At 42.5% G+C, this 26,133-nt stretch overlaps 1 protein-coding gene across 1 annotated transcript in view; it reads left to right on the plus strand.

Annotated features, from left to right (window-relative positions):
* Positions 1-26,133, plus strand: part of LOC122931526 (dynein beta chain, flagellar outer arm-like) — a 466,905-nt gene that overhangs the window by 381,187 nt on the left and 59,585 nt on the right. Inside the window, exons 91-93 of the mRNA XM_044285594.1 lie at positions 3,726-3,867; positions 21,402-21,555; positions 22,251-22,331. Coding sequence (XP_044141529.1) covers positions 3,726-3,867; positions 21,402-21,555; positions 22,251-22,331 — 377 coding nt within the window. The remainder of the gene's footprint in view (positions 1-3,725; positions 3,868-21,401; positions 21,556-22,250; positions 22,332-26,133) is intronic.

A 26,133-nucleotide genomic window follows, 5' to 3' on the forward strand; every position in this document is an offset into this window, starting at 1 on the left:
TACCTCCCCATAACCATATATTATTGGACTCCAGGGCACTTCCTCATTCAATCCTATTTTTATTTTCATTTTACCATTATATTGCGATGCTACCCAAAGTTGAATGAACCTCTCCTCTGCCTGTGTGCTAGGCCTAAATATATGCCAATGGACTGTTGCAGTGGTGGCTGACATGAAGCCTGATTCTCTGCTATGACATGCAGACTAATTCTCTGCTGACATGAAGCCAGATTGTCTGTTACGGGACCTCTCTCCTCTGCCTGGGTGCTGGGCCTAAATTTATGACAATGGACTGTTGCAGTGGTGGCTGACGTGAAGCCTGATTCTCTGCTATGACATGCAGACTGATTCTCTGCTGACATGAAGCCAGATTCTCTGTTACGGGACCTCTCTCCTCTGCCTGTGTGTGTGCTGGGCCTAAATATATGCCAATGGACTGTTGCAGTGGTGGCTGACGTGAAGCCTCATTCTCTGCTATGACATGCAGACTAATTCTCTGCTGACATGAAGACAGATTCTCTGTTACGGGACCTCTCTCCTCTGCCTGGGTGCCGGGGCCTAAATATCTGAGAATGGACTGTTCCAGTGGTGGGTGACGGGAAGCCAGATTCTCTGCTATGGAACCTCTCTCCAATTGATTTTGGTTAATTTTTATTTATTTAATTTTTATTTTAATTCATTTCCCTATCCACATTTGTTTGCAGGGGATTTACCTACATGTTGCTGCCTTTTGCAGCCCTCTAGCTCTTTCCTGGGCTGTTTTACAGCCTTTTTAGTGCCGAAAAGCTCGGGTCCCCATTGACTTCAATGGGGTTCGGGTTCGGGACGAAGTTCGGATCGGGTTCGGATCCCGAACCCGAACATTTCCGGGATGTTCGGCCGAACTTCTCGAACCCGAACATCCAGGTGTTCGCTCAACTCTAGTGCTTGCTCCTCATCAGTACAGAGTAGAATTCTGGCTGGCTGGGTGCAGTGCATTGGATTCAGCTTATGTAGGTTATTGGCTGTCCTTAAAGGTTCCAGCCCTGTATAGAGACTCACTGGAAGTGTTCCATGGTTTGGAAACTTATTTGCAAACGTTTCATGGAACAACAATATACAAAGACATCTCCCACGGAGAGAGAACCATCTCACTAGCTCCACTTTGTGAAAGTGACTCCCTATAAGGGCTCATGCAGACGACATGGTCATATTGAGGCCCGCTTACGGCTGGTCCGCAATACACGGGCATCGTCCGGGTGCATCCCACATCACGGATCGCGGACCCATTCACTTCAATGGGTCCGCAATCCTGGAGATGCGGAACGGAGCGATGGATCGGAACCCCACAGAAGCATACTTTTTTACAATGGAACTAGCATACTTTTTTACAATGGAACTATGGTGAATGGATGCCACTGTATGGCATCAGTCTGAGGTATCCGATTAACATATATGTTTTTTGTATACGTCAAACGGAGGGTAAAAATGCGATGCTAACCCAGCTTAAGTCCGAACCTGTTTCTCTAAAAAATGTATTTGACTTAGGAATGTGTCTATAGACAGAACTGGCTCTCTACAGTCAATAGGTAGTAAAAATGCTTACTTGTTGGCCCTTGTTTGGTTATTATTGCTCTAGTCAGAAATCCTGGAAGCCTTTACTTATTTTGTATACTAGATTTTCCCTTAATACCAGATTTTTATGACAGTATTCCATTTTATTTGTTTTGCTTATTTTTTTGAAGTCCGCGGTACACTGCTTGATATTACATTAAGGTCCCACAAGGAATATTGATTTAGCGGTGCAAAGTTTTGTCTTGTTATCATTAGCACAATTTATGCACCCTGCCTTGCAATATTCCATTGTTATTCTGGTAATATAGATATATTTCAAAATGAATAAGTACTTAACAAAATACATGGCAGATTTATTGGTCCTGTGTGATTCTGTCAGTCAGCATTTCTGCACACGTACAGAGAAATCAATTTTGAAATCAGTTTTGTGAAATAGAAAGCTGCCTGGAATTAAACATCGCTATCCACTCATCCTTCAGTTGTATCTTTCCTTTAAGGAATAACAAATTGTCCTTGCAGAGACTATCATTATTTTTCTTTAGAGTCATCAAATGAAATCTGTACTGACTTTGATTCATACTGCTGTAGTACTTGACGAAATTCAATGCTGCTTTCTTTCTCTGACAACATGGATGTTCTTTCACAATTACATAGTTACTATGTTGGAAAAAAAAAAAAAAGCATCCATTAATTGAGTTCAACACTTTATGCTTACAAACCGAGTTATTTAGGGGTGGCAAAAAACCCTTTGAATAGCATGGGCCAAAATTGCAGTAGAGTGGATCCCCCCCACCAGCTTTTTAATTACATGTACAGCTCTAAAAACCAATATTCTTGCAATACCTATAACTTTGTATATTGTAATTCTTGGCTCGAGAGGCTCGTTTCCATCGTGGCCTGCTATTGGCTGCCCCCCCTTCCTCCCATCGCCAGATGCCAGGAAGCAGGGGCGGATTGACCATAGACTTTACATAGGCCCGTCCGGGCCCTCCTCCCGCTCAGCCAGTGGTATTTTTTTTGTGCTGTTTGCTGTATTTTGTGGTGCACTGTGGTATTTGGCTCTGTTGGGGTGGTATAATGTGCCACAATATGGTATTGCTGGCCCTGCCTTCCATCAACTTGGACCCAACCACAAAACGGGGTTTTCCAGGGTCACTTTAAGTTCCCAGTCTGCCACTGCCAGGGAGCGAGGTAAGTACAATCTGTGTGAGGGGCCTGGGCATATGGGGGCATTATAGGTCCTGGATAAACCCTTTAACACCAGGAAGTTGTAGAAAGGTCCCTAAAAAGGTGAAAAAACATGCTTGTGTAACTTTCTAGACCTGCTCTTATGGAAAATCATGTCAGTGTAATATAGTACAACATATGTCTAAATAGTGTAGTTTAGTTTTTTTTCATTTTTCCCCATTTGTGTGTGAATAAATGGCAAATACAGTGTTCACATTGTGAGTGAGCTATAACGATTTTGATGCATGCAAAGTGTGGCCTGTGTTCTCTGCGGGGTTTGCAAAGGTTTTAATAGGGGTTTTATACATACAGAGTGTCCGATGAAAAAGTAGCCCGTCTCCAGCGATAGTATGACAAGGTGAACAAGCAAGTGGATTGTTTTTTTTTAATTACCCACAAGTCACAAAATATGCTGAAAGTGGTCCCTGGTCACATCGATGCCTCTTTGGGCACATGAGATTATGTTGGCTGATACTGCTTAAAGCTCTCCAACAGTGATGCTTCAGAAGATTAAATGACCTGCTTTTTCCAACAAGATGGGGCAACATGTCGCACCTTACAAAACTCACTGGCACCGGTTCGTGAACTGTTTATGGAGGAGCGAACTGTGGGCAAGGGGTTATGGCCACCATGTTCCACAGACCTGTTCACATGCGATTTTTATCTGTGGGAAAATGTAAAACAAAGTGTCCACTAACAATCCACATCCCCTGGATGATCTCAAGGAAAACATCACAAACACTATCTGCAGCATCACTGTTGTAGAGCTGAAAGCAGTATCAGCCAATATAAGTCAAGTCTTCAAAAAATAAAAATTGGCTTAAATATTTCTAGAGCCTCTATATAAACTTTGATTGAATTCTCCATGGGTGCCAAATATTACATATTTGTACAATAATTATCATGGTATTCTGGGTTTCTTATATGTTTTCATTGCCTTACAGAATTTTTTGTCATCAACTGCCTAAGCATTCCTATTCCATCTGCTGATGTGGACCCTGCACAGTATTATAGCTGGTTAATAGACCACATGCCAAGAGAAGAGTCCCTTTTGTCAAAGACTTCAGAGGGAGTTGCTGACACAAAGTATGTTACATTACCTGTGTGTATTTGTACCTGTAGAATGTCATGATAACATCAAGTATCAAGGTAAAGGTTTTTACTATGACAGAGAAGGAGGCAATTGTATTTTTTCTGAACTGATCCTTTACGTTAGACTGTATACAAACAGTGCATGATTTATCATTTATCATCTCTCTTGCGCCTGAAAAGTAGTGTTAAAAAGTAAAAAACTATGGGGCAGATTTATCAAACTGGTAATGAAACGTGGAGTCTGATTGGTTGCTATGGGCACTAAGACAGTTCTACTTTACACTATTTTTATGAATCTGCGACTTTTAAAAAAAGCGGTGCATCTCTCGGATTTTACACGCTCTCGCCACTTTCCCTAAAGGGGCATGGCAAAGGTGGGAAGGGGGCCTTGGCCAGGCACCCCAATAATTTTATCTACAGTTGCAAGAAAAAGTATGTGAACCCTTTGGAATTATATGGATTTCTGCACAAATTGTTCATAAAATGTGATCTGAACCCCTAGACTAATGACATCTCCAAGAGCTAATTAGAGTGAGGTGTTAGCCAACTGGAGTACAATCAATGAGATAAAATTGGAGGTGTTGGTTACAGCTGCCCTGCCCTATAAAAAACACACACCCGTTCTGGGTTTGCTTTTCCCAAGAAGCATTGCCTGATGTTAATGATGCCTCGCACAAAAGAGCTCTCAGAAGACCTATGATTAAGAATTGTTGACTTGAAAAAGCTGGAAAGGGTTATAAAAGTATCTCCAAAAGCCTTGCTGTTCATCAGTTCACGTAAGATAAATTGTCTATAAATGGAGAAAGTTCAGCACTGCTGCTACTTTCTCTAGGAGTGACCGTCCTATAAAGATGACTGCAAGCGCACAGCACAGACTGCTCAATGAGGTGAAGAAGAATCCTAGAGTGTCAGCTAAAGACTTACAAAAGTCTCTGGCCTATGCTAACATCCCTGTTAGCGAATCTATGATACGCAAAACACTAAACAAGAATGGATTTCATGGGAGGATACCACAGAGGAAGCCACTGCTGTCCATAAAAAAACATTGCTGCACGTTTACAAGTGTGCACAAGAGCACCTGGATGTTCCACAGCAGTACTGGCAAAATATTCTGTGGACAGATGAAATCAAAGTTGAGTTCTTTGGAAGAAACACACAACACTATGTGTGGAGAAAAAGAGACACAGCACACCAACATCAAAACGTCATCCCAACTGTGAAGTATGGTGGTAGGGGCATTATGGTTTGGGGCTGCTTTACTGCGTCAGGGCCTGGACGGATTGCTATAATCAAAGGAAAAATTAATTCCCAAGTTTAAAAATACATTTTGCAGGAGAACTGAAGGCCATCTGTCCACCAGCTGAAGCTCAAAAGAAGATGGGTGTTGCAACAGGACAACGACCCAAAGCATAGAAGTAAATCAACAACAGAATGGCCTAAACAGAAGAAAATACGCCTTCTGGAATGGCCCAGTCAGAGTCCTGACCTTAACCCGATTGAGATGCTGTGGTATGACCTCAAGAATGCAATTCACACCAGAAATCCCAAGCATATTGCTGAACTGAAACAGTTCTGTAAAGAGGAATGGTCAAGAATTACTCCTGACCGTTGTGCTCGTCTGATCTGCAACTACAGGAAACGTTTGGTTGAAGTTATTGCTGCCAAAGGAGGTTCAATCAGTTATTAAATTCAAGGGTTCACATACTTTTTCCACCTGCACTGTGAATGTTTACATGGTGTGTTCAATAAAAACATAGTAACATTAAATTCTTTGTGTGTTATTAGTTTTACACAGACTGTGATTGTCAATTGTTGTGAATTAGATGAAGATCAGATCATATTTTATAAACAATTTGTGCAGAAATCCATATAATTCCAAAGGGTTCAAATACTTTTTCTTGCAACTGTATTTACACCAGTTTTCTGGGGCAAATGAAGCCAGAGATACTGTACATGACATCTCTGAGCTGTTTAGGCAGGCAGACTGCAGGAGGAGGTGTCTAAATTATGGCGAGGCAGGCACCTTACCATAAATTATATATTCTCTCTATTGACCCTTAGCACATTTAACCCAAGTTATTTACAATTGGTCTTAGACCACTAGTCGCAAGTTTCCACATTTTCTTCTAGTTCATGCTATTTAAAACTTCACTTTTATTACTTATTATTAGAGATGAGCGAATCGAAGCAGACAAAGTCGAATTCGTTCCGAATTTCATGAAAAATTGGACTCTGAACGAATGCAAATTTCCTCGCGCTTCGTGGTAACGAATCACAATTTTTCCTAACATGGCGGCTAGCTGGCTACAGTGGCGGCTAAAATGGCAGCTACACGTGTGAGGACATGGGGCAAGGAACTCTGGGAAGGTGGGATGACCCATAATGCCATGCATGCAGCCAATCAGCAGCCAGCCCGGTGATGTCACAGCCCTATAAATCATCGGGCCATCTTAGAGTCTGCCATTCACTATCGTACTTTGTTCAGGGACAGGCGTGTATGCAGGTGCTAGGGAGAGTGAAAGAAAAAAAAGGAAATAAGTGATTTACTAGTGCAGGGAAAAGATAATCATTTCACAGGCAGGGAGAGACGTGTGCAGATGATAGGGAGAATGCGATTTACAAGGGCAGGAAAACATTACATTATCCAGATAGTCTCATAATACAGCTCTGTCATTCCAGCAATTAGTTATTGGGGTGCAAGTGCTATGTTGAAAAGTCTTTAGTGGCTTTTATCTGTGAAAAAAGATAAATCTATACGCAGGTCACTTTTGCTGTTAACTGCGCTGATATCATTTAGTGGCCTATTTCAATACAATACGAGAAATATTTACGCAGATCACTTTTGTTATTTGTGCTAAAAGCGTTTATTGCCATATTTCTAGAGAAAAAGAGAAAACTAGACTAAGTTCATATTTGCTGTTATTTCCACTAAAAGCGTTTGTCATATTTCACTACAATATGCGAAAAATAGACGCAGTTCACATTTGGTGTTATTTTCGCTAAATTTGTTTGTCATATTTCACTACAATATGAGAAAAATAAACACAGTTCACATTTGGTGTTTATTACCCTATTCCTAGAGAAAAAGAGAAAAATAGACTAAGTTCATATTTGCTGTTATTTGCGCTAAAAGCGTTTCTTGTCATATTTTACTCCAATACGAGAAAAATTGATGCAGTTCACATTTGGTGTTATTTGCGCTAAAAGCGTTTATTGCCATATTTCCAGAGAAAAATAAACTTAGTTCATATTTGGTGTTATTTGTGCTAAAAGCCTTTATTGCCATATTTCCAGAGAAAAATAAACTTAGTTCATATTTGGTGTTATTTGCGCTAAAAGCATTTCTTGTCTTATTTTACTACAATACGAGAAAAATAAATGCAGATCACATTTTGTCTTATTTGCGATAAAAGCGTTTATTGTCATATTTCAGTAGAAAAAGAGAAAAATATACGCAGTTCACTTTTTCTGTTATTTTCTCTGAAATCGTTTAGTGGCCTATTTTAGTCCAATATGAGAAATATATACACAGGTCATGTTTGCTTGTATTTGTTCAGAAATAATTTAGTGGCCTATTTCAGTACAATACAAGAAATATATACTCAGTTCACGTTTGCTGTTATTTGCGCAGAAATAATTTAGTGGCCTATTTTAGTACAAAAAGAAAAATATATTCGTCGCTTTTAGGGATGCTTTAATTTCTGTTTCATTTGTTTAGTTCAGCTACAAGTATGTCAGGCAGAGAAGTGCCAGGTCATGCACAGAGGAGTGTCAGAGGCATGAATATTTCTGGTGCAAGCAGAGGTCGCAGCAGAGTAAGGGGTCATGGCAGCAGTAGTCGCAGCGAGAGGCCTGAGTTCCCGGTGTCATCTACCGGTCGTGTCTTGACCAGCAACCCTGCGGTTCTTGATTGGCTAACTCGGTCATCCACCTCATCCCAAGTGACATCAGACACCTCCAGCCAACAGTCGGTGGGTTTGTCAGACACAACTCTTAGTTGGCATGACCCGGGATCAGGCCCTGTGCCCTCACCTGTCCTCAACCTGCCTGTGTCTTTTTCTGTTCCTTCACCGCGATAAGTAGTATATGCTGTAGGCTCTGTTTCACTTTTCAGCGAGGAACAGCTACTAGAGGACAGTCAGCAGCTACTGCCCAGCCAAGATTTGGAAGAGACATCTGCTGCTTCTTCCGCTAGCTTGTGCTGTGAGTGGTCAGGCTCCTCACCCAGAAACCGTCGAGGAGGATATAAGTAATGTGCAGACACTAATCGATTATGAAGGTCATCGCACTTGGGAGCCGGGTGCAGAAGGGGCTTCATCTTCATCAGGAGATGAGGGTGGCAGCTTGCCTGTGAGTCAGTGGCTGAGCCAGCAAGGGTGGTAGCATGGCTGGGAGTCAGCAGGGTGACAGCAGTGGGAGGTCGGGAGCCAAACGTGCCCGGAGTAGACCACCTGCTTCGCAGCAGCCTACCTGCCAGGGAAGTAGTGGTGCAGGGGTTCACGGAGGCAGGGGCGGTAGCAATCAGTCAGTGCAGATTCTGGGGGGGAAAATCACCTACTCGGCGGTATAGCAGTTTTTTTCCAAGCGCCAGAGGAGGTGAACGTTGCCATATGTCGCATCTGTGGGCAGAAGGTGAAGAGTGGCCAAGGTGCCAATTTTGGCACTACAGCCCTGCATCAACATATGCAGCATCACCATACAGTGGCCTGGGAGAAACGTGGCTCCGATGTGGTGGTCCAGCCTGCTACAGCAATCACTACATCACCCAGTGGCACGCACCCAGTTTCAGCCAGTCAAGGCTCCACCACCTCAGCCGAAGGCAGCTGTCTGTCAATCCCATCTACTGCTGGTCCAGATGCTCCTGCTCCTACTCCTCATCAGTCATTCTGTCAGCAATCAATCACCAAAGTGATTGCCAAGAGACAACGGTATGTGTGTACGCGTCCAACGGCGCAGAAGCTGAACGTGCTCCTGTCCAAGTTGCTGGTGCTTCAGTCCCTCCCTTTCCAAGTGGTGGACTCTGCACCTTTCAGAGAACTGATAGCTTGTGCCGAGCCGAGGTGGAGAGTCCCAAACCGTCATTTCTTTCCGAAAAAGGCAGTACCATCCCTGCACACAGATATAGAACATAAGGTGTGCCAGTCCTGGAGCCTGTCGGTGTCTGCCAAAGTGCATGGCAGCGCCGACGTGTGGAGCTGTAACCACAGTCAGGGACAAAACATGTCCTTTACGGCCCACTGGGTGAATGTGGTTCCTGCACAGCCACACCAGCAACTTAGACAGGTCACACCGCTTCCTCCTAAACATTGTCACACCGCTGGTCCTGCGACAATGTCCGCCTCTGCCTCCTCATTCTCCACCATGTTCTCAACCTCCACTGCAGGGACAAGTCATAGTGCCCCTCCAGCATACCACATGTGCAGGGCTCAGCGGTGTCACACTGTTCTGCACCTGGCACACAAGGGAGCAATGCTCCGTGTGAATCATCAAGAAATTTAATCCTGTCTTTCTTCCTGACAACTCAAAATCGGAACTATCGTGACCAACAACGGGAAGAACATTGTGTCTGCGATGCGTCAAGGAAGGCTGAGCCATGCGCCCTGCATGGCACACGTGTTCAATCTGGTTGTCCAGCGGTTCCTGAAGTCTTCCACCCATCTGCAAGACATCCTAAAAATGGACAGGAAATTTTGCATGCACTTCAGCTACTCGTATACCGCAAAGCACACCCTCCTTGAGTTGCAGCGTCAGAATGGCATCACCCTACATAGGCTGATCTGCGACGTTTCTACCTGTTGAAATTCCACCTTCCATATGTTGGAACGACCATACGAACAGAGAAAGGCCATCAATAATTTCTTGATGCAAGCGGATAGGAATACTCCCCTGTATAACTTCGATGTCAGCCACTGGCAGCTCATGCGTGACACCTGCCATTTTCTCAGGCCTTTTGAGGACGCCACTGCTTCATGTCGTGGAACAGATGGTGGTAACAATGACTGGTCAAAGGACAGTAGACGTGGCATCTCGATCTCATGGCCACATGACCCCTGCAGGGGCTGAACTGGAAGAGGAGGGGGAGGAGGACATTGGAGCACAGGCAATGTGTAGCCAAATGGGCGGTTTTTCTACGCAGCTGACAGGACAGGAGGAGCAGGAGCAGCCAGGGGAGCTACAGGACGATGAGGAAGATGAGACAGAGGACCTGGACACACCGTGGCAGTATGCACTGGAGATGGAGACAAGAAGTCTCTCCGAGTCACTTGCACAAATGGCCCGCTGCATGCTCACTTGCATGCGTAGTGACAGCCGAATTGTCACCATTCGGCAGAGGGATGACTTCTGTCTCTCCACCTTGTTGGACCCTCGCTACCGGTCCAGAATGGGGACCTTTTTTAAACCCACCAAGAGGGAGGACAAACTAAACTACTACAGAGACATCCTATTTAGTCAGTTGGCCGCTGCCTATCAGCCCCATCGCCCATCCTCTCGCAGGTCTAAATGCAGTACCAACTCCATCAGCAGCAACCTGAGTCTAGAATTGCTTATGAGTAGCTTTATTCACCCGCGTAGTGAAGAAACTACTTCCCAGCAGCAGCTAGACCTGGAGCAGGACCTGAACCAGCAGGTGGTGGAATACTTGGACAGCACCCTGCCACCCCACATTGAAGATCCGCTGGACTACTGGGTACACAAAAAAGGCCAATCCGGATAGAAAATTATAAATACCTTTATTCATACATCATTAATAGAATACAGCTTAAAAACTGTTGGTCGTGCAGACGCACATAAGGCAGTAAAATGCCTTCACAGAAGATAACAAACAGTATATGTGCCAAAATATAGGTCGGTCATACATAAATAGGGTATAAAGCCACCACATAAAGTTTCACAAGATCATCACATAAAGTGCCAAGTGCCTGACCACGAATAGATAGATAATCCCGACCTCCTAGATCCCCACATGGTCACATAGGTATTCCTACAAGTAAAATCTGTATCTCCCGCATCCCGACGCGCGTTTCCCTCAATGCTTCATCGGGAAGTAGTGGCCACAACTAGCAGAGTTTGCCCTGGAATATCTGTCCTGCCCAGCTAGTAGTGTGGCATCAGAGCCGGTGTTTAGTGCGGCGGGGGCCATAGTTACCCCAAGGAGAACTCGCCTGTCCACCGAAAATGTGGAGAGACTGACCTTTGTCATGATGAATCAGGGTTGGGACATGTCTACTGTATAACAAGGAACATATACAATTAAAATGTATAGCCTATTTTTGTAATCCTTCCCATTTGAACTGTTTAAAGCATACATAACTTATTGATAGGAATACAGTGTAGAATATAGCACAGTATTACCATAGAATAAACATAACGGGATATTTTGCAAATACTTGATTACTGCTCAATGGTACAAAGTTGGATGAATTATTATAGTGTAAACTGTATCCTACATTTTGTTGAGGAACAGGTAATGTACTACTTTTATTGTAACAATATTTTGCATGACTGGGTTATATATTTGAATGACCCATAAGAACAATCATCTTACCCTTTATTTGAATCTGATCTCTTGCACAATATGTTTTTGGGCGTCTTACGAATTGTATTTGCAAGATACTCATCGTGCTGTACCTGCTGTAATCCTAGTGATGAGCATTTCTTGAACACATTGTTTCTGAGGCTGTTAGCATCTCTCAAGAGAAATAAACCCATTTGTACTTTTCCATTCTGAGGTATGCATGGCTGGGTGAGCATTACATTGGTTTCAAGATTCAATAATAGGCGCAGCAGACACAAGGCAGCATGTTTAATTTAAAACTATGTCATTGAGGTGAACATAAACTCACAGGACTTACTTTACCAGAGATGAGTATTAGATACTTGTGAATATACCTTGATAAAAAACCTTGTTTTGCAATTATGTATAGATTGAAAATGCAATTTAACACCAGTAAAGTGTATTCTCCTGCCTCACCTACGCTTCAGGAGAAGCTGAAGAATGTGACTGTTTTAACCAACTGGTATAAACAGACGCTACTCATACATCACCAATGTCTTGAGGTGTGTTCCTTGAGTTGTGTTCTTTCCTGAAGTTTCTTCTAAATAATTTATATATTAACCGTTCTTAAAGGAATTGTTTCATCTCACTGTTTCCACGGCAAGATTTGACTACTGTTTCTGTTGCTCCTATTGTAGTGAATGGGAGCTGCACACACAGTGTACAAGAAGAAGCTATGCTATGGTAACATGAGACATCCTTTTTAAAGGGGTTATCCCATGATTAATGTAAAAAATTTAAATCAGACATCATATAGTTCATAACTATCTCTTTCTAAAAAAAAGCTCGAATTAGCCCTATAATTCACATGGATCCAGAGATCTCTCTAGTCATTGTTATAAATTGTCCTGCTTAAAAAATTGAGAATGGCAGCTCTGGGGGGCATATCCTTCTCTCTCTGTAATGGTCACAGCAGATAGGGATGATGGCAGTTGAAGGATGGGACTGAGCATGTGTGACCAAATTAGTCAGGTAAACAAAGAAATAAATCCATTAACAAAATACAGGTAGTGCTATACAGATACATTTTATCGAGTAACTCAATCTATGCTACGTTTTTTTAATTACGGTACTTGCAGTTACAAAAGCATTTACGGTAGTTCCAGGTGCTGGTTTGAAATACTGTATGTAGAATATTTTTTCAATTTTCTACACTCCAAAATAGTAAATATGATCTACAGTACTGCAGGACTATATTTCCTTTTGTCCCTTTTGTAAAATCAAGAAAAAAGAAACAGTAACTAAGAAATTGACAAACAAAATATATATAAACTTGAGAGAAAAGAGTAAAGCAAGGTTATTATATTATGAAAATGAAAAAAAAAAAAACACCTGGAGCTGAGATTGACAAAGTATAAATTGCTAGTGGTGCTTGGTCAATGATCACACAACCGAGGTGATGCACCCTTTATTTTGGGTTCTGTAGCAGGGTATATGTTGAGGCAGGGTCACATTAATACTGGGTGGCATCTCCCCTTTCTGCAATACAGGCTGCCACTCTGGCATGGTAACGGTCATACAGATGCTGGATATCCTCTTGTGGTATGTCTTATTTGGAACCTGCCATAATGCTTTTTTTTTTTACTCAAGAGACGTAGTGTTGCAACAAGATAACATCCACACACTTCTCATGCTACACAGCATGTTCTTCAGCTTATCCAGCAGCCAGATCTCTCCTCCGTTAAGAATGGCTGGGACTGGATGTAGTGAAAGATCTACTATGCACAGCTGCCAACAACCACCTTGGCTAAACTACAAGTTGAAAAAGCTTAAAATGACCACATATAACACAGTAGCATATCTAGCATCTGTATGACCGTTATCATGCCAAAGTGGCAGCCTGTATTCCAAAAAGACAATATTCTGTCTTTCATTAATGTGACCCTGCCTCAGCATATACACTGCTGCAGAAACTAAGATAAATGCTGCACAACCATGGTTGTGTGATCATTGACCAAACACTAGTGTTGATCGAACACAAAGGTGCTAGGGTGCTCGAGTAGAACACCTCGGGATGCTCGGTTGCTCGACCGAGCACAGTGGAAGTCAACGGGAGAACTCAAGCATTAAACTAGGCACCCCCTGCTCTGAAGAGGGGAGGGTGTCTGGTTCACATGAAAAGGTCAGAAATTGATGGAAACACCACTGAAATGGTTTGGGAACAGCATAGGGAGGATGTCTGGATGCATCTTGGACTCCCAGGTCGCTGCTGGGAACGATATTGTCCGAGTAGTATGCCACTTTTACAGACTGACAATAATACACACAAAACCAAAGATAAAATCGATTTTAGAGGAAAAATTGTTAGGAAACATTCTTTCCTGTATATTTACTTGTATATAAAGTGCAATTGCTGCCAAAAATTACAAGGAAGGGGCACTCCGATACAACCTGTATATCACTTCAAGGAGGGCCTCATTCACATTGTGGTACAATTTTTCAGGTAGTGGGACTCCTACACTCGTAAAGCCTATGCACTAAGTGAAAGGGCTGCCAAAAATTACAAGGAACCAAATCGGCACTCCATTACACCCTTTATTACACCAAAAGGAGGGTATTGATAGCTTGCTGGTGACCCTCAAAAATATTAGGAGCAAGGGCCTGCTGGTGACCCTCTAAAACATAAGGGGCAAGGGCCTGCTGATGATCTGACATCTAAAACATTAGGGGTGAGGGCCTGCTGCTGATCTGACCAATTAAAACATTAGGGGTGAGGGTCTGCTGCTGAGCTGACCATCTAAAATATTAGGGGGGAGGGCCTGCTGGTGATCCTCTAAAACATTAGGAGTCAGGGTCTGCTGCTGAGCTGTCCCTCTAAAACATTAGGGACGAGGGCCTGTTGCTGATCTGACCCTCTAAAACATTAGGGGGTGAGGGTCTGCTGCTGAGCTGACCCTCTAAAACATTAGGAGTGAGGGCAGCCTAATAAGCATGTTGATATGATGGAGGCGGACGAGAAAAGGAAGATTGAACCATGTACCATTTTTTTGTGGTGGAAGGGTCAACCGGTCAGCATTTTCAGTTGACAGGCAGATGTGCTTATCAATTATTATGCCCCCAGCAGCACTAAATACCGGCTCTGACAAAATACTGGCGGCAGGGCAGGGCAGCACCTCCAAGGCGTAGAGCTCTAGTTCGTGCTTAGACACCCAGTAGTTGTAAGGCACTGAGGAATAATTGAAGACGCTGACACGGTCTGCTATGTACTCCTTCACCATCTTCCAAAATGTTTCCCTCCTTGTGACAGTAGGCCACGCATCAGGATGAGGGTGCTTGCGGGGTGTCATGAAACTGCCTCAGGCCTCGGAGAGTCTTGCCCTGCCTCTGTTGGAACTGCGGTGTGTTCCCCTCGTCTTCCCTCCTCGGTTGCTCAAGGAACTATGTATTCTGCAGCCAGCATTGTCAGCTGGAAATTTTTGGAGCAATTTTTCCACAAGGACCTTCTGGAATTGTACCATTTTGCTAGTCCTGTCCACCACAGGAATGAGAGATGAATAGTTCTCTTTGTAGTGGGGGTCGAGAAGGGTGAACAGCTAGTAATCGGTGTTGGCCAAAATGCATACAATGCAAGGGTCACGGAAAAGGCAGCATAACATCCATGTGTGCCAGAGTCCCAACAGATAAGATTTCCCTGTCCTCATCAGGAGGATGACTTTCTATCTCCTCATCCTCTTCCTCCTCTTCTGCCCATCTACGCTAAACAGATGGAATAAACAGATGGAAAACCTGCTATGGGTACTACCCTCTGTAGCAGAGGCAACCGTCTTCTGCTCCTCCTTCTCCTCATACAATTTGCACTGAGAAGAATAAATTAGGGTGGTCTGGCTATCACATTGTGTACTGTCTTCCCCCATTTCCACCACTTCCACATGCAAAGCGTCATTGTGAGCAGCGAATGTTTCAATAGACACAGAAGTGGGAAGGTTACGCTTATAATAGCAGCATCACTGCTCACCATCTGTGTTGATTCCTCAAAGTTGCATAAAACCTCACAGAGATCAGACATCCATGCCCACTCATTGCTTGTGAAGAGAGGCAGCTGACTGGAAAGGCAAGGTGCATGGCGGGAGGGCCTGCGTCTTGGACAGGAGGCTGGCCAGCATGTAACACAGGGGAAGAGGAGGCAGTGGTGTGACGCTCAGGCACTGATTGTGGACCCAAGCGTTCATCCCACCTATTAGGGTGCTTTGATGCCATGTGGCGGATCATGCTTTTGGTGGTGAGGTTGATAGTGTTCACACCCCTGCTCCTTTTGGTATGGCACAGGTTGCAAATGACAATTCTTTTATCGCCCACACTTTCAACAAAAAAGCGCCAGACTGCAATACACCTACCCCTTGGCAAGGGAGATTGCCGCAAGGGAATGCTCTGGGGAACAGTTGCGGGCCTGTTTGGTGTGGCCCACCTTCTCCCTTTTGCCACCTTACTGCCTCTTCCAGCCTGTTGCGGTGCTGCGGATCCCTCCACCTCTGTACTGCTATCCTTGCTCAGCTTGCCACCTTCCCAGGTTGGGTCAGTGATTTCAATGTCCACCACCTCCTCTTCCACTTCCTCACTCTTGTCATCCTCCTGACTTGTTGACCTAACAACCTCACTTATTGACAACTGTGTCTCATCCTCATCACCAACATCTTGAGACTCTAATTGCTGTTGACTTATTGGCAACTGTGTCTCATCATCATCATCCACCTCGTGAAACACTAATTGCCGTTCACCACCGCCATCTTCTTCTGACTGTGGATGCTCAAGAGTTTGGTAATCAGGGCACAAGATCTCCTCACGTCCCTCTTCAAGTGGGCTTGGCAATAGGCAAAATTAAGGAATGGCAATGAAAAGAGCTCCTCGGAATATCAGAGTGTGGGATCACTTGTTTGCAAAGAATCTCCATGGTGGGAGAAAGGAGGATCAGGGCGAGGATTCTGTTGACCAGACTCTTGGCTACTGAGAGTGGACTTTGTGGAAGACAGGGTGGTGCTTAACCGACTGGAAGCATTGTCTGCTGCAATCCAACCGACCACCTGGTCGCAAAGGTGTGATGTCAAGAGTGGTGTCCTGCGCCGCCCTGCAAACTGGGACATGAAGCTAGGTATCATGGATGAGTGCTCTGGTAGCAGGCATAGTTTCACCGCGCTCAGGGCCACGGCCTCTGTGTGCACCATTAGCAACACGGCCACTTTTCCTTTCCCTTACTGCTCGCCTTCCGCATATTAAATGGTATATATGCTTTCAAGTATGTCACACTTACAGTAGCGCAGGTTTTGTAAGTGTATGCGCAAATAAATTAGACTGAATGTCACTGATATTTAGGATGGGCAAACGTTATACAGGAGATGTAGCGCAGGTAATGTCGCTGTCACCAGCAGCGAAAACATTACACTGAATGTCACTGATATTTCTGATGCGCTAGCGTTATACTGGAGATGTAGCGCAGGTAATGTCTCTGCCACCAGCGGCAAAAAAATTACACTGAATGTCACTGATATTTCGGATGCGCTAATGTTATACTGGAGATGTAGCGCAGGTAATGTCGCTGCAACTAGCAATGAAAAAATTTGACTGAATGTCACAGATATTTAGGATGCACTAACGTTATACTGGAGATGTAGCGCAGGTAATGTCGATGTCACCAGCGGAGAAAAAACTGCACTGAATGTCTCTTATATTTCGGATGTGCTAACGTTATACTGGAGATGTAGCGCAGGTAATGTCGCTGCGGTAATGCAGCGCCCAAACAGTTGCTCGCAATTTAGTGCAGGTTGCGCTGAAAATATATATTGCTGCCAGATACAACAATAGTCCTTAAAAGGACTTTTGGGTCTCTACAATAGCATGCAATTTAGCACAGGTTGTACTAAAAAAATATATTGCTGCCAGATACAACAATAGTCCTTAAAAGGACTTTTGTGTCTCTACAATAGCACGCAATTTAGCGCAGGTTGAACTAAAGATATATATTGCTGCCAGATACAACAATAGTCTTTAAAAGGACTTTTGGGTCTCTACAATAGCACCCAATTTAGCGCAGGTTGCGCAAAAAATATATATTGCTGCCAGACACAACAATAGTCCTTAAAAGGACTTTTGGGTCTCTAACACCAACCCTGCCTAACAAAAAAAAATCATTAAATTCTCTACACTATCTGTCCCTTCTACAGCACAGCTCTCCCTAACTAAGACTGGCCGAAGCACGTGTCATCGGGTGCTTCATAGAATCCGATGACGCCTTCCGGCCAGCCAATCAATGTAATACCAGTAACCAACATGGCTACGGCATTACAGTGAGTGGCAGTACTTACCTGCACATTTATTGGCTGCATAGCAGCCAACAAATGTGTTGGAAAGAGACTCGAGACTCGCGCTCGAGCACACGCGGTATTCGGCCGAACACCGCGATGTGCCGAGCACTGCGATGCTCGAGTCAAACTGGTGTTCGGCCGAGCATGCTCGATCAACACTACCAAACACCACTAGCAGTTTAATCTTTTTCAATCTCATTAAGTTTTCCTGGTTTTCTTTTTTTATTAGTGTATATTTGCATTCCATGTCTTCATTGTGCAAGAAATTTAATGCAACATGAAATACTCCATACATGATTGTGTAAATATACAATTGGATATCAGTTCCATCCATAAAACATAATAAGAGTACCTAATTGCTTCATCATTAATCATAACTAGCAGCTGTAATGTAAAATCATGATATGGACTCACCAGTCTGAAAGATCCGCATAAAACCAGCATAGTTACACGTACCTAAACCAAAGCAAGTAGGCAAGAGTGTTATGCTGGCACCATGCAGATCTTTCAGTTTGGTGAGTAGCTATAAGAATTTTACATAACAGCTGCTAGTTATGTTTATTGATGAAGCAGTTATGTCATTTTAATATGTTTTATGGATGCACTTGATATCCAATTGTGAATTTATGCACTCTTGCACTGAGCATTTTATGTTGAATGAAATGTCAATCACAAATTTTAGATATGATATTGCCCAATTAAGATATAGATTGTAATTATATCATGATTCACATTATCATAATTATATATCACATGGTATAAATATTTTACTGAGCTGTTGTGCATTTGCGTAATAAAAAAACATTAGTAAATAAGACACAACTTTAGACTTTTGAGTGGGAGATTGGCACTTTTGACTGTTTTGCCTAAAGGTACATTTCGATGAAGAAGAACAGATTGTCAAGAAGGAAGCGCTCATTCACAACACTCAGCTGCTTGTTCTGTGGGGGTGCAGTGATCTCTATTGCGATCGCTTGTCCTTATACAGCTGCATTTTTTCTAGGCAGCAGATCACTGTTTAGACGTCACAATCTGCTTCCCAGAAACAGTAATTTAGGTGCCTGCCCGACTGACAGTTTCACCTGATAAATGAGTGTTTCCCCCATTCATCGGGTGATCTGCGGCACCTTTACATGGGCAGATAGTCGGGAACAGGTTTTCGCAGGAAAAATTAAATCCACCTTAAATCCGGTTGGTTTGGACGCATTCATAAAATACACAGATTAGTGCTGCTTGTTTTCTCTTTGTTAAATTAAGATTTTTGTTTTACATTGTTATATGCCTCAGAATGCCAACTGATTAACAATAGTTCATTAACTGTATTCCCAAGGATGTTGGTTGCAACCCAATACAGTTCACTTGTTCTTAAAGTATACGCTAGTAATGTGATGTCTTCTTTGTTGGCTGAGTTTGTTAAATACACTACTGTTCTGGCAAGGCTTACCATCAGATTTTGCAACATGCCTAAGGGAATTCATCTTCATTCAGCCAAGTGAGAATTACGGGAATTGGACACTCATGTTTAGCCATAGGACATGATGGCTATACCTGTTCCACTCAAGATAGACTATTTGGTCTAAGGAGATTGGATTTAATCTTCACCAAATGTTACTAAAGTATGTTTTCATATCTGTTATAGCATTGGTTGCACCTGTTAAAATCAAACTCAAACTTAAATAGAGAAAATATATTTGTTGTATTTTTTTATTTTAATTTTGTATAAAACTTTTGTACATAAAGAAGAGCAAGGGAGGTTAACATGTTTTAGAGTTTGCCAAACACAATAGTTTTAAATCCAGCCCTGCCAAGGTGACCATCTTTCCACTATTGTTTTATGTTTTATGTTTCTTTATTTTATCATTTTGTAACACACGTTAACCTATTTTACTTGATTGTCTATTTGTAATATATATTTGCATCCCTATCCTGAAGATCAATAATCTGGGATTATGTAATGTCATTATTAAAATATCTGATTCCTCCAACATCACAGGAATGTCCCTTCCTGCTTCCAACCAGCAGCTATGGCATTGAACTGTCTTGTTTATTTGCATAATTCATAATTATCTTGACTCTTCAGAATGTAGATGTATATTTAAAAGCATGATTCAATATGATTTGATTGCCACAGCTTTGTGTTCAAAGCAATTACTATTCATTTGGCTTTTGAGGCTGGTGAATGAATTTTCCACATGAGATGCCTTAATTTGTACATGTTTTATTGCAGCAAAGTAGGTGTTGGCAAACTGCCTGAAACTCAAGCAAAGAATTTGGTTGCTATGTAATAAAACAATGGGCCAGACGTGAAATTATAAAAAAAAAAGAAAGAAAATGTATTAAATTTAATTTATTGGTTGTCAGATTTATCCTGGTGATGAAAGTAGAAAATAGAATTAGAGGTGGATTCCTGCACTCTGATCTGTGGCTGGGTTTCTGTACTTATGTAGTATAGTACCTTGTACCTATATCTCAGGCATGCTCAACCTGCGGCCCTCCAGCTGTTGTAAAACTACAACTCCCACGATGCCCTTCTGTAGGATGATAGCTGTAGGCTGTCAGGGAATTATGGGAGTTGTAGTTTTGCAACAGCTGGAGGGTTGCAGGTTGAGCATGCCTGCTATATCTGGTGTAAGCAGGGGCATAACTTAAGGCTCATGTACCCTGGTACAAGAATTCAACTTGGGCCCCCCTTCCCCAAATGGTTTGTGGCCAGGGGCAGGGAAGCATATAGCCCTCGTACTGCCTGAGGCAAAAATTGAAACGGCACCCCCCCATTCCAAATTTCTGACCTAACCCCTTCCCTCCAGCCAGAAGTGTAACTTGACCAGCTTTACTTTCTATAATACTGGTGTCTTCTTATGCACCACAAGGATCTTTGGGCCCCCTCAGGCTTCCGGGCCTGGTAGCATCTGCTACCTCTGCACCCCCTATAGCTACGCCTCTGGGTGTAAGTACATATACTGTATCCACTTCATTTTTTTAGTCGCACAGTTATATGCAACTGCAAATATTTGTGTTAATTGATCTCAGGGTTAGAGATCCTAGGATACATATTCACCACATCAAGGTGGTGGTGTACTGACAATGTGTATGCTCTGGCAGCCATCTTTGTTATCTCTTAGATTCATTACAGGTAGCAACAAAAAAATGGAGTCCGGAATACTTCCGGTCCTTGCTCCTTCTGGATCTGTGTCTTCCGTCATGCACAGAGACGCTGTGAGGGCTCTGGGCCTAGGACCCCGGTGTCACTATGAGATATTGTACTGGTCTGGATTTATGCCATTTTACCACGAAGCACTCTGTAAATGCACTTTTGTATGTGCAGTTCACTATAATCTTGATGTGCAATTGATTATTGGAATAAGTCTGCATACTGTATATACTTGCATTAGCACCTTCAGTCAGTGCTGGAAAGTGGTTCCTCTGAGGGACTAAAACGTGACTATTTAATATACCACTGAACTTTTGAGATATAAATCAGAGTGCTGGTTCCTTTCAGTGGATATTGTAATGTGAAGGTTTTTCCAATCTTCTCAGGTTTCCAGCCAACTATTTGGAAGCTTTTTGCGGTACTGCGCCACACCCCTATTTTGTGTGTGTAATATTATGTTGTGTCTCATATGCCTAATGTATAAAGTATGCTGTGTATTTCATGATTGTTTTATTTTTCGTTTCAGTGCATCACATTTTCTGCAGGACCTGTCGGGATTGTATGATGCACTAAGACATTCGCCATCAAACATCCTTGAAGATGGTCATTCTGTACAACAGTTGGCTGACTTGCGTGCAGTCATTGATACAGTGTTAGAGAAACTTCCTCCATTGATACAGGTCTGTCAAGATACTGAAAGTTATAAAAATGAAAGCTTTTTATCAATTATGTCTTGCAGAGAAGCAACATATAATTGTCAATTTAAATCCTATTTAAAATTTAAATTTTAAATCAATTTAAACGCAGAATATAGAACATGCTGCAATTTTCACGCAACACACAAGTGATGTGTGAAAAACAATGCTCATGTACACAGACCCATTTAAATGAATGGTTCCGGATTCCGTGCGGGCGCAATGCGTTTGTATCACGCATTGCACCCGCGCAGCCTAAGGGGGGTGGGTCACTTATCAAACTGGTGTAAAGTAGAACTGGCTTAGTTACCCATAGCAACTAATCAGATTCCTACTTTCATTTTCCAAAGGAGCTGTCAAAAATGAAAGGTGGAATCTGATTGGTTTCTATGGGCAACTAAGCCAGTTCTACTTGACATCAGTTTGATAAATGACCCCCTAAGGTTTCAATTTTATCTCACCACTTACATCAACAGCTATGGAGCTTACGTTATTTCCTTATGCTGATTACTGTGCAGTCTAAGAGAATGGAAACATTCATGACCAAGTGGGAGTTTTGGGCAGAAGGCGCTTATTGTAGATTATTGTGCCAGTCACCTGAAGTGCAGTAAATAAGTATTATTTATAGCTTTATATATTTTTGTAGCAAATATTGTTACCCAGAGTCCTTATCTTTCCAGATTGATGAGTCTCTCAAAGGAGGAGTTTCCATACATCATGGAGCTGCCTGTGAGCAAACAAGTACCTTGGTTCTTTTACAGGTAAAAATGCAAAGAATGCCTAACCTATATGTAAATGCAGAGCATGTTCTGTCGACCAGTACACATTAGTCTAAAGTTGATTAAATGGACAATTATAGCAGATGAAGTCCAGCAATGAGCTTTCATTTTAGCCAACTGATCACAGGCCATCATTGTCTGAAAAGAAGTCAACCATGATTTAAATTTTCATAGTTGGATGATCCTCCTTTTATAGAAAGATTGTAGCTAAAATATGTTTTAAAGAGTACCATATAATATCTATCTATCTAGTTCACCCACACAATATGATTTTGATAATAAAGGGTTTATTAAGAACACTTGGCACATGGCTTCTCTGTATTTCATTCAAATAAGGTTATTCTTAATCTCTTCATGGAGCCCTCTTAGATGCAATATAATGGGTAGGTTTTATCTTCGGTATTACATATACGTTTGTGGCAGTTTAATGGTGAAGTATCATCACGATTACAGTGAGTAAAAGGTGCTATTCTATTTCTTGGTGTTCTGCTTGACATTGAGAAGACTTGTGTGCCTCATAAGGGCAGCGGAGAACATCAATTTCATTCCTGGTCATATTTTATCATCAGAATATAACAGGTAGAGCTGACACTGCTGAATTAGCTTGTAGCAGTCATGATAATATAAAGCTTTCTGCACCTGCTTCTCTTGGCACTTTTCTTTGTGGACTCTTCCCGCTTATTGGCTATTAATCATTTGCAACAAGGAAGTTGCAGACTGATGCACTTTGGATTGCTGGCATAATAGAAAGACCATAGCTCTCTGAATGTCTTTATTGTGATGAGCAGTTTCAATTGACCATAATGGTATTATGGTTAACCACTTAATTGGGAAGTATTCCCACATTTCTGTAATGAAGCATAAGAGCATTATGAAAGGAGGCTTATACAAGAAGTTATACTTTCTGCAGTGTTAAAATGTACCTTTGCAAAGTGTGGCAATAAAAACCCATTTTGCAGAATTCAAGAAGTATCTTCTGATTAAATATTTGACATGTTAAAGTAAAATTTCACCAGTGTCCTATATTAACACACACAGCATGCAGTTACTAAAGATATCTTAAAAAACACATAGCCTACTTTCAGGATTTCCCATTTTTAAAGTCTGTGATGATTACATGATGAACATCACAGCTTATTCTAATAATTACCTTACATTGTATTCATTACAAAAAACAATAGAGAGCAATTGTAAGAAGATTTCTGAGCACCAAGTAGAATGAGTCACTCATATATATTGACTTATTAAAGGTTTTGTCCAGTGGGGCAATATTTTAAGCAATTGTAACTGTTGTCCAAGTAGATAAAAAATAATAATAATAAATACTTACCCTCACTAATCCTCCACCCCTCACATTGATACATTTACCACTGGTCTCTATTTCCTGCTCCCGTCTTGACACACAGGAAATGCTATGAAAACACTTGCTAAGCCAGGCCATAAGTAATACAGACATGATTGGCTGGGCTGGCCTTTTCTGTCATTTCCTGCCTCTATAGATGGACCAGGAAGTAGAGACCAATGAGGTGGCAGTACATTTTGAAATGAGAGCATTGGGGGATTGGTGACAGTGAGTATTCATTTTATTTTTTTATTTTTTTAAACCACTCTAAACACTTTACTAAAAACGTTGTCCATAACGCTTTCCTGATTTTCGTTCTCCCCAGCCGAGATATGTCAGCTGTTCCAAAAAACATTAGATTATCAGGGGAAGCTTTTATTAAAACGTGTGTAAAGGAAAACCGATTTAGTTGCCCATAGCAACCATCCAGATTCAATCTTTCATTGTTCAGAGCTCCTTTGGAAAATAAAAGGAAGAATCTGATTGGCTGCTATGGTCCAGCCAATTTTCCTTTGCACCACTTTTAATAAATCTCCTCCTTAGTGGATTCTTTTGAGGGTGTAGCAATCTATGAATAAACTATAACAATATAAGCTTAGCCTTGCACTGGATGACCGTTACTGGAGATGGTGTCCCCAGTAACTGCTATTCTTGGGTAGTTTTTACTGTTTTGCTTCCATCTAGAATAGCCCACTAGATCTGTACATTTGTCTTTTCAACCTTGTTTTCCATGGTAAATTGTGTTGTATTTTATCAAACAGGCATCAAATTAAAGCTTTAAATGTTGTACCTTAGTACTTTACTCGTTAGACGCCAATTTTGCTGTTTCAGATGGTAGACGTTCTTGGCAATTACAGACATGTTTTACTAAACAAATCCAGTAAATGGAATTTATTGAAGATTTGTACAAGTAACCGGACATGAGTTATTTGATTACCACTGTAGAGGTCACTGTCAAGGGGGAAGGTGCCACTATTAAAGGGGCGACTGCTGTGGAGGTCACTGTTATGGCAGCAGGGTACTGTGGAGATCACTGTTAAGGGAGTGGGGGGCTGTGAAACTCACTGTTAAAGAGGCGGGATGCTGTAAAGGTCAAAGTTAAGGGGATGGGCTGATGTGGAGGTCCCATTTTAAATTGGCGCGTCACTGTGGGGGGGTCAGTGTTAAGGGGTGGGGGACTATGGATTTCACTGTTAAAGGGGCAGGGTGCTGTAGAGGTCACTGTTATGGGGGATACTGTTGATATCTTTTAACGACACACACAAACATTAAATGAAATACTGTAGATGAAATATACCCGTGCGAAGCCGGGTCCTTCTGTTAGTGTATGTATATATATATATATATATCTTTTAATATATAAAGCTGTGTGTATGTATGTATGTCCGCTAAAGGAATCCGCACCGTCGCATTTACAATCATGAATTTTGGCACACATGTACATCAGGTGTCCGGGACGGTTTTAGACCAGGTCTCAGCTGTCTAGCACATACCATTCCTGATATATTCCCAAAAAATGCATCAGCCAATAGAAGACTGGTCACATGACCCTTATCAGCCAATAGAAGCTTGCAGGCCCTTAGTCTCCACATACGCACAGCTTTAAAGGGGCAGGGCACTGTGGATGATACTGTTAAGGGAGCGGAGTGTTATGGAGGTCATAGTTCAGGGGCAGGTACGGTGGCCATTCAGGCCACCCTCAAAAGACTGACTTAAAAATCTCGTCCCCAGTCCCGCTAATCCACACCCCGACCAAGTTAGGCAACGCCCCCTCCCACTCCGTAGCCGATGGGGATTGAAAAAAATAAAGGTAAAAATCAACTTCTGTCAGCTGCAGGGGTGGGAGGGAGGGGGACTTTCTCCCTGCAGTTCACGCTCAGACAGCACAGTACTGCTGTCTGAGAATGAGCTGTTCAAAAAGACATCCCTGTGTCCGTCCAGGCCCTGCGCCGGACGGAGGACAAGGAGTCTGAAAACCAGACTGTCCGCCCTAAAACCTGACCTCTGGCCACCCTAGGAGCAGGCTGCTGTGGAGGTCACATTTATGGGCATTGTCCGCTATGGAGGTCAGTGTTAAGGGGCAGATTTCTGTAGAGGCCACTGTTAAGGGGGCTGGGTGTTGTGGACATCACTGTTAAAGAGACGGGATAATGTAGAGGTCAATAATAAAGGGGCGGCTGCTGTGGAGGTCACTGTTAAGGGGGCAGGGAACGTTGGAGGTCACATTTAAAGGGACGGTCCGCTATGCAGGTCAGTGTTAAGGGGTGGGGTGCTGTAGAGGTCACTGTTAAGGGAGCGGGGTGTTGTGGAGGTCACATTTTAAAATAACGGAGCTCTGTGGAGGTCACTGTTAAGGGGGAAGGATATTGTGTAAATCACTGTTAAGGAGACGGGGTACTGTGGAGGTCACTAATAAATGGGAGGTCGCCGTGGAGGTCACTG

Source organism: Bufo gargarizans, chromosome 3, assembly GCF_014858855.1.
Source record: "Bufo gargarizans isolate SCDJY-AF-19 chromosome 3, ASM1485885v1, whole genome shotgun sequence".
NCBI classification, from domain to species: Eukaryota; Metazoa; Chordata; class Amphibia; order Anura; family Bufonidae; genus Bufo; species Bufo gargarizans.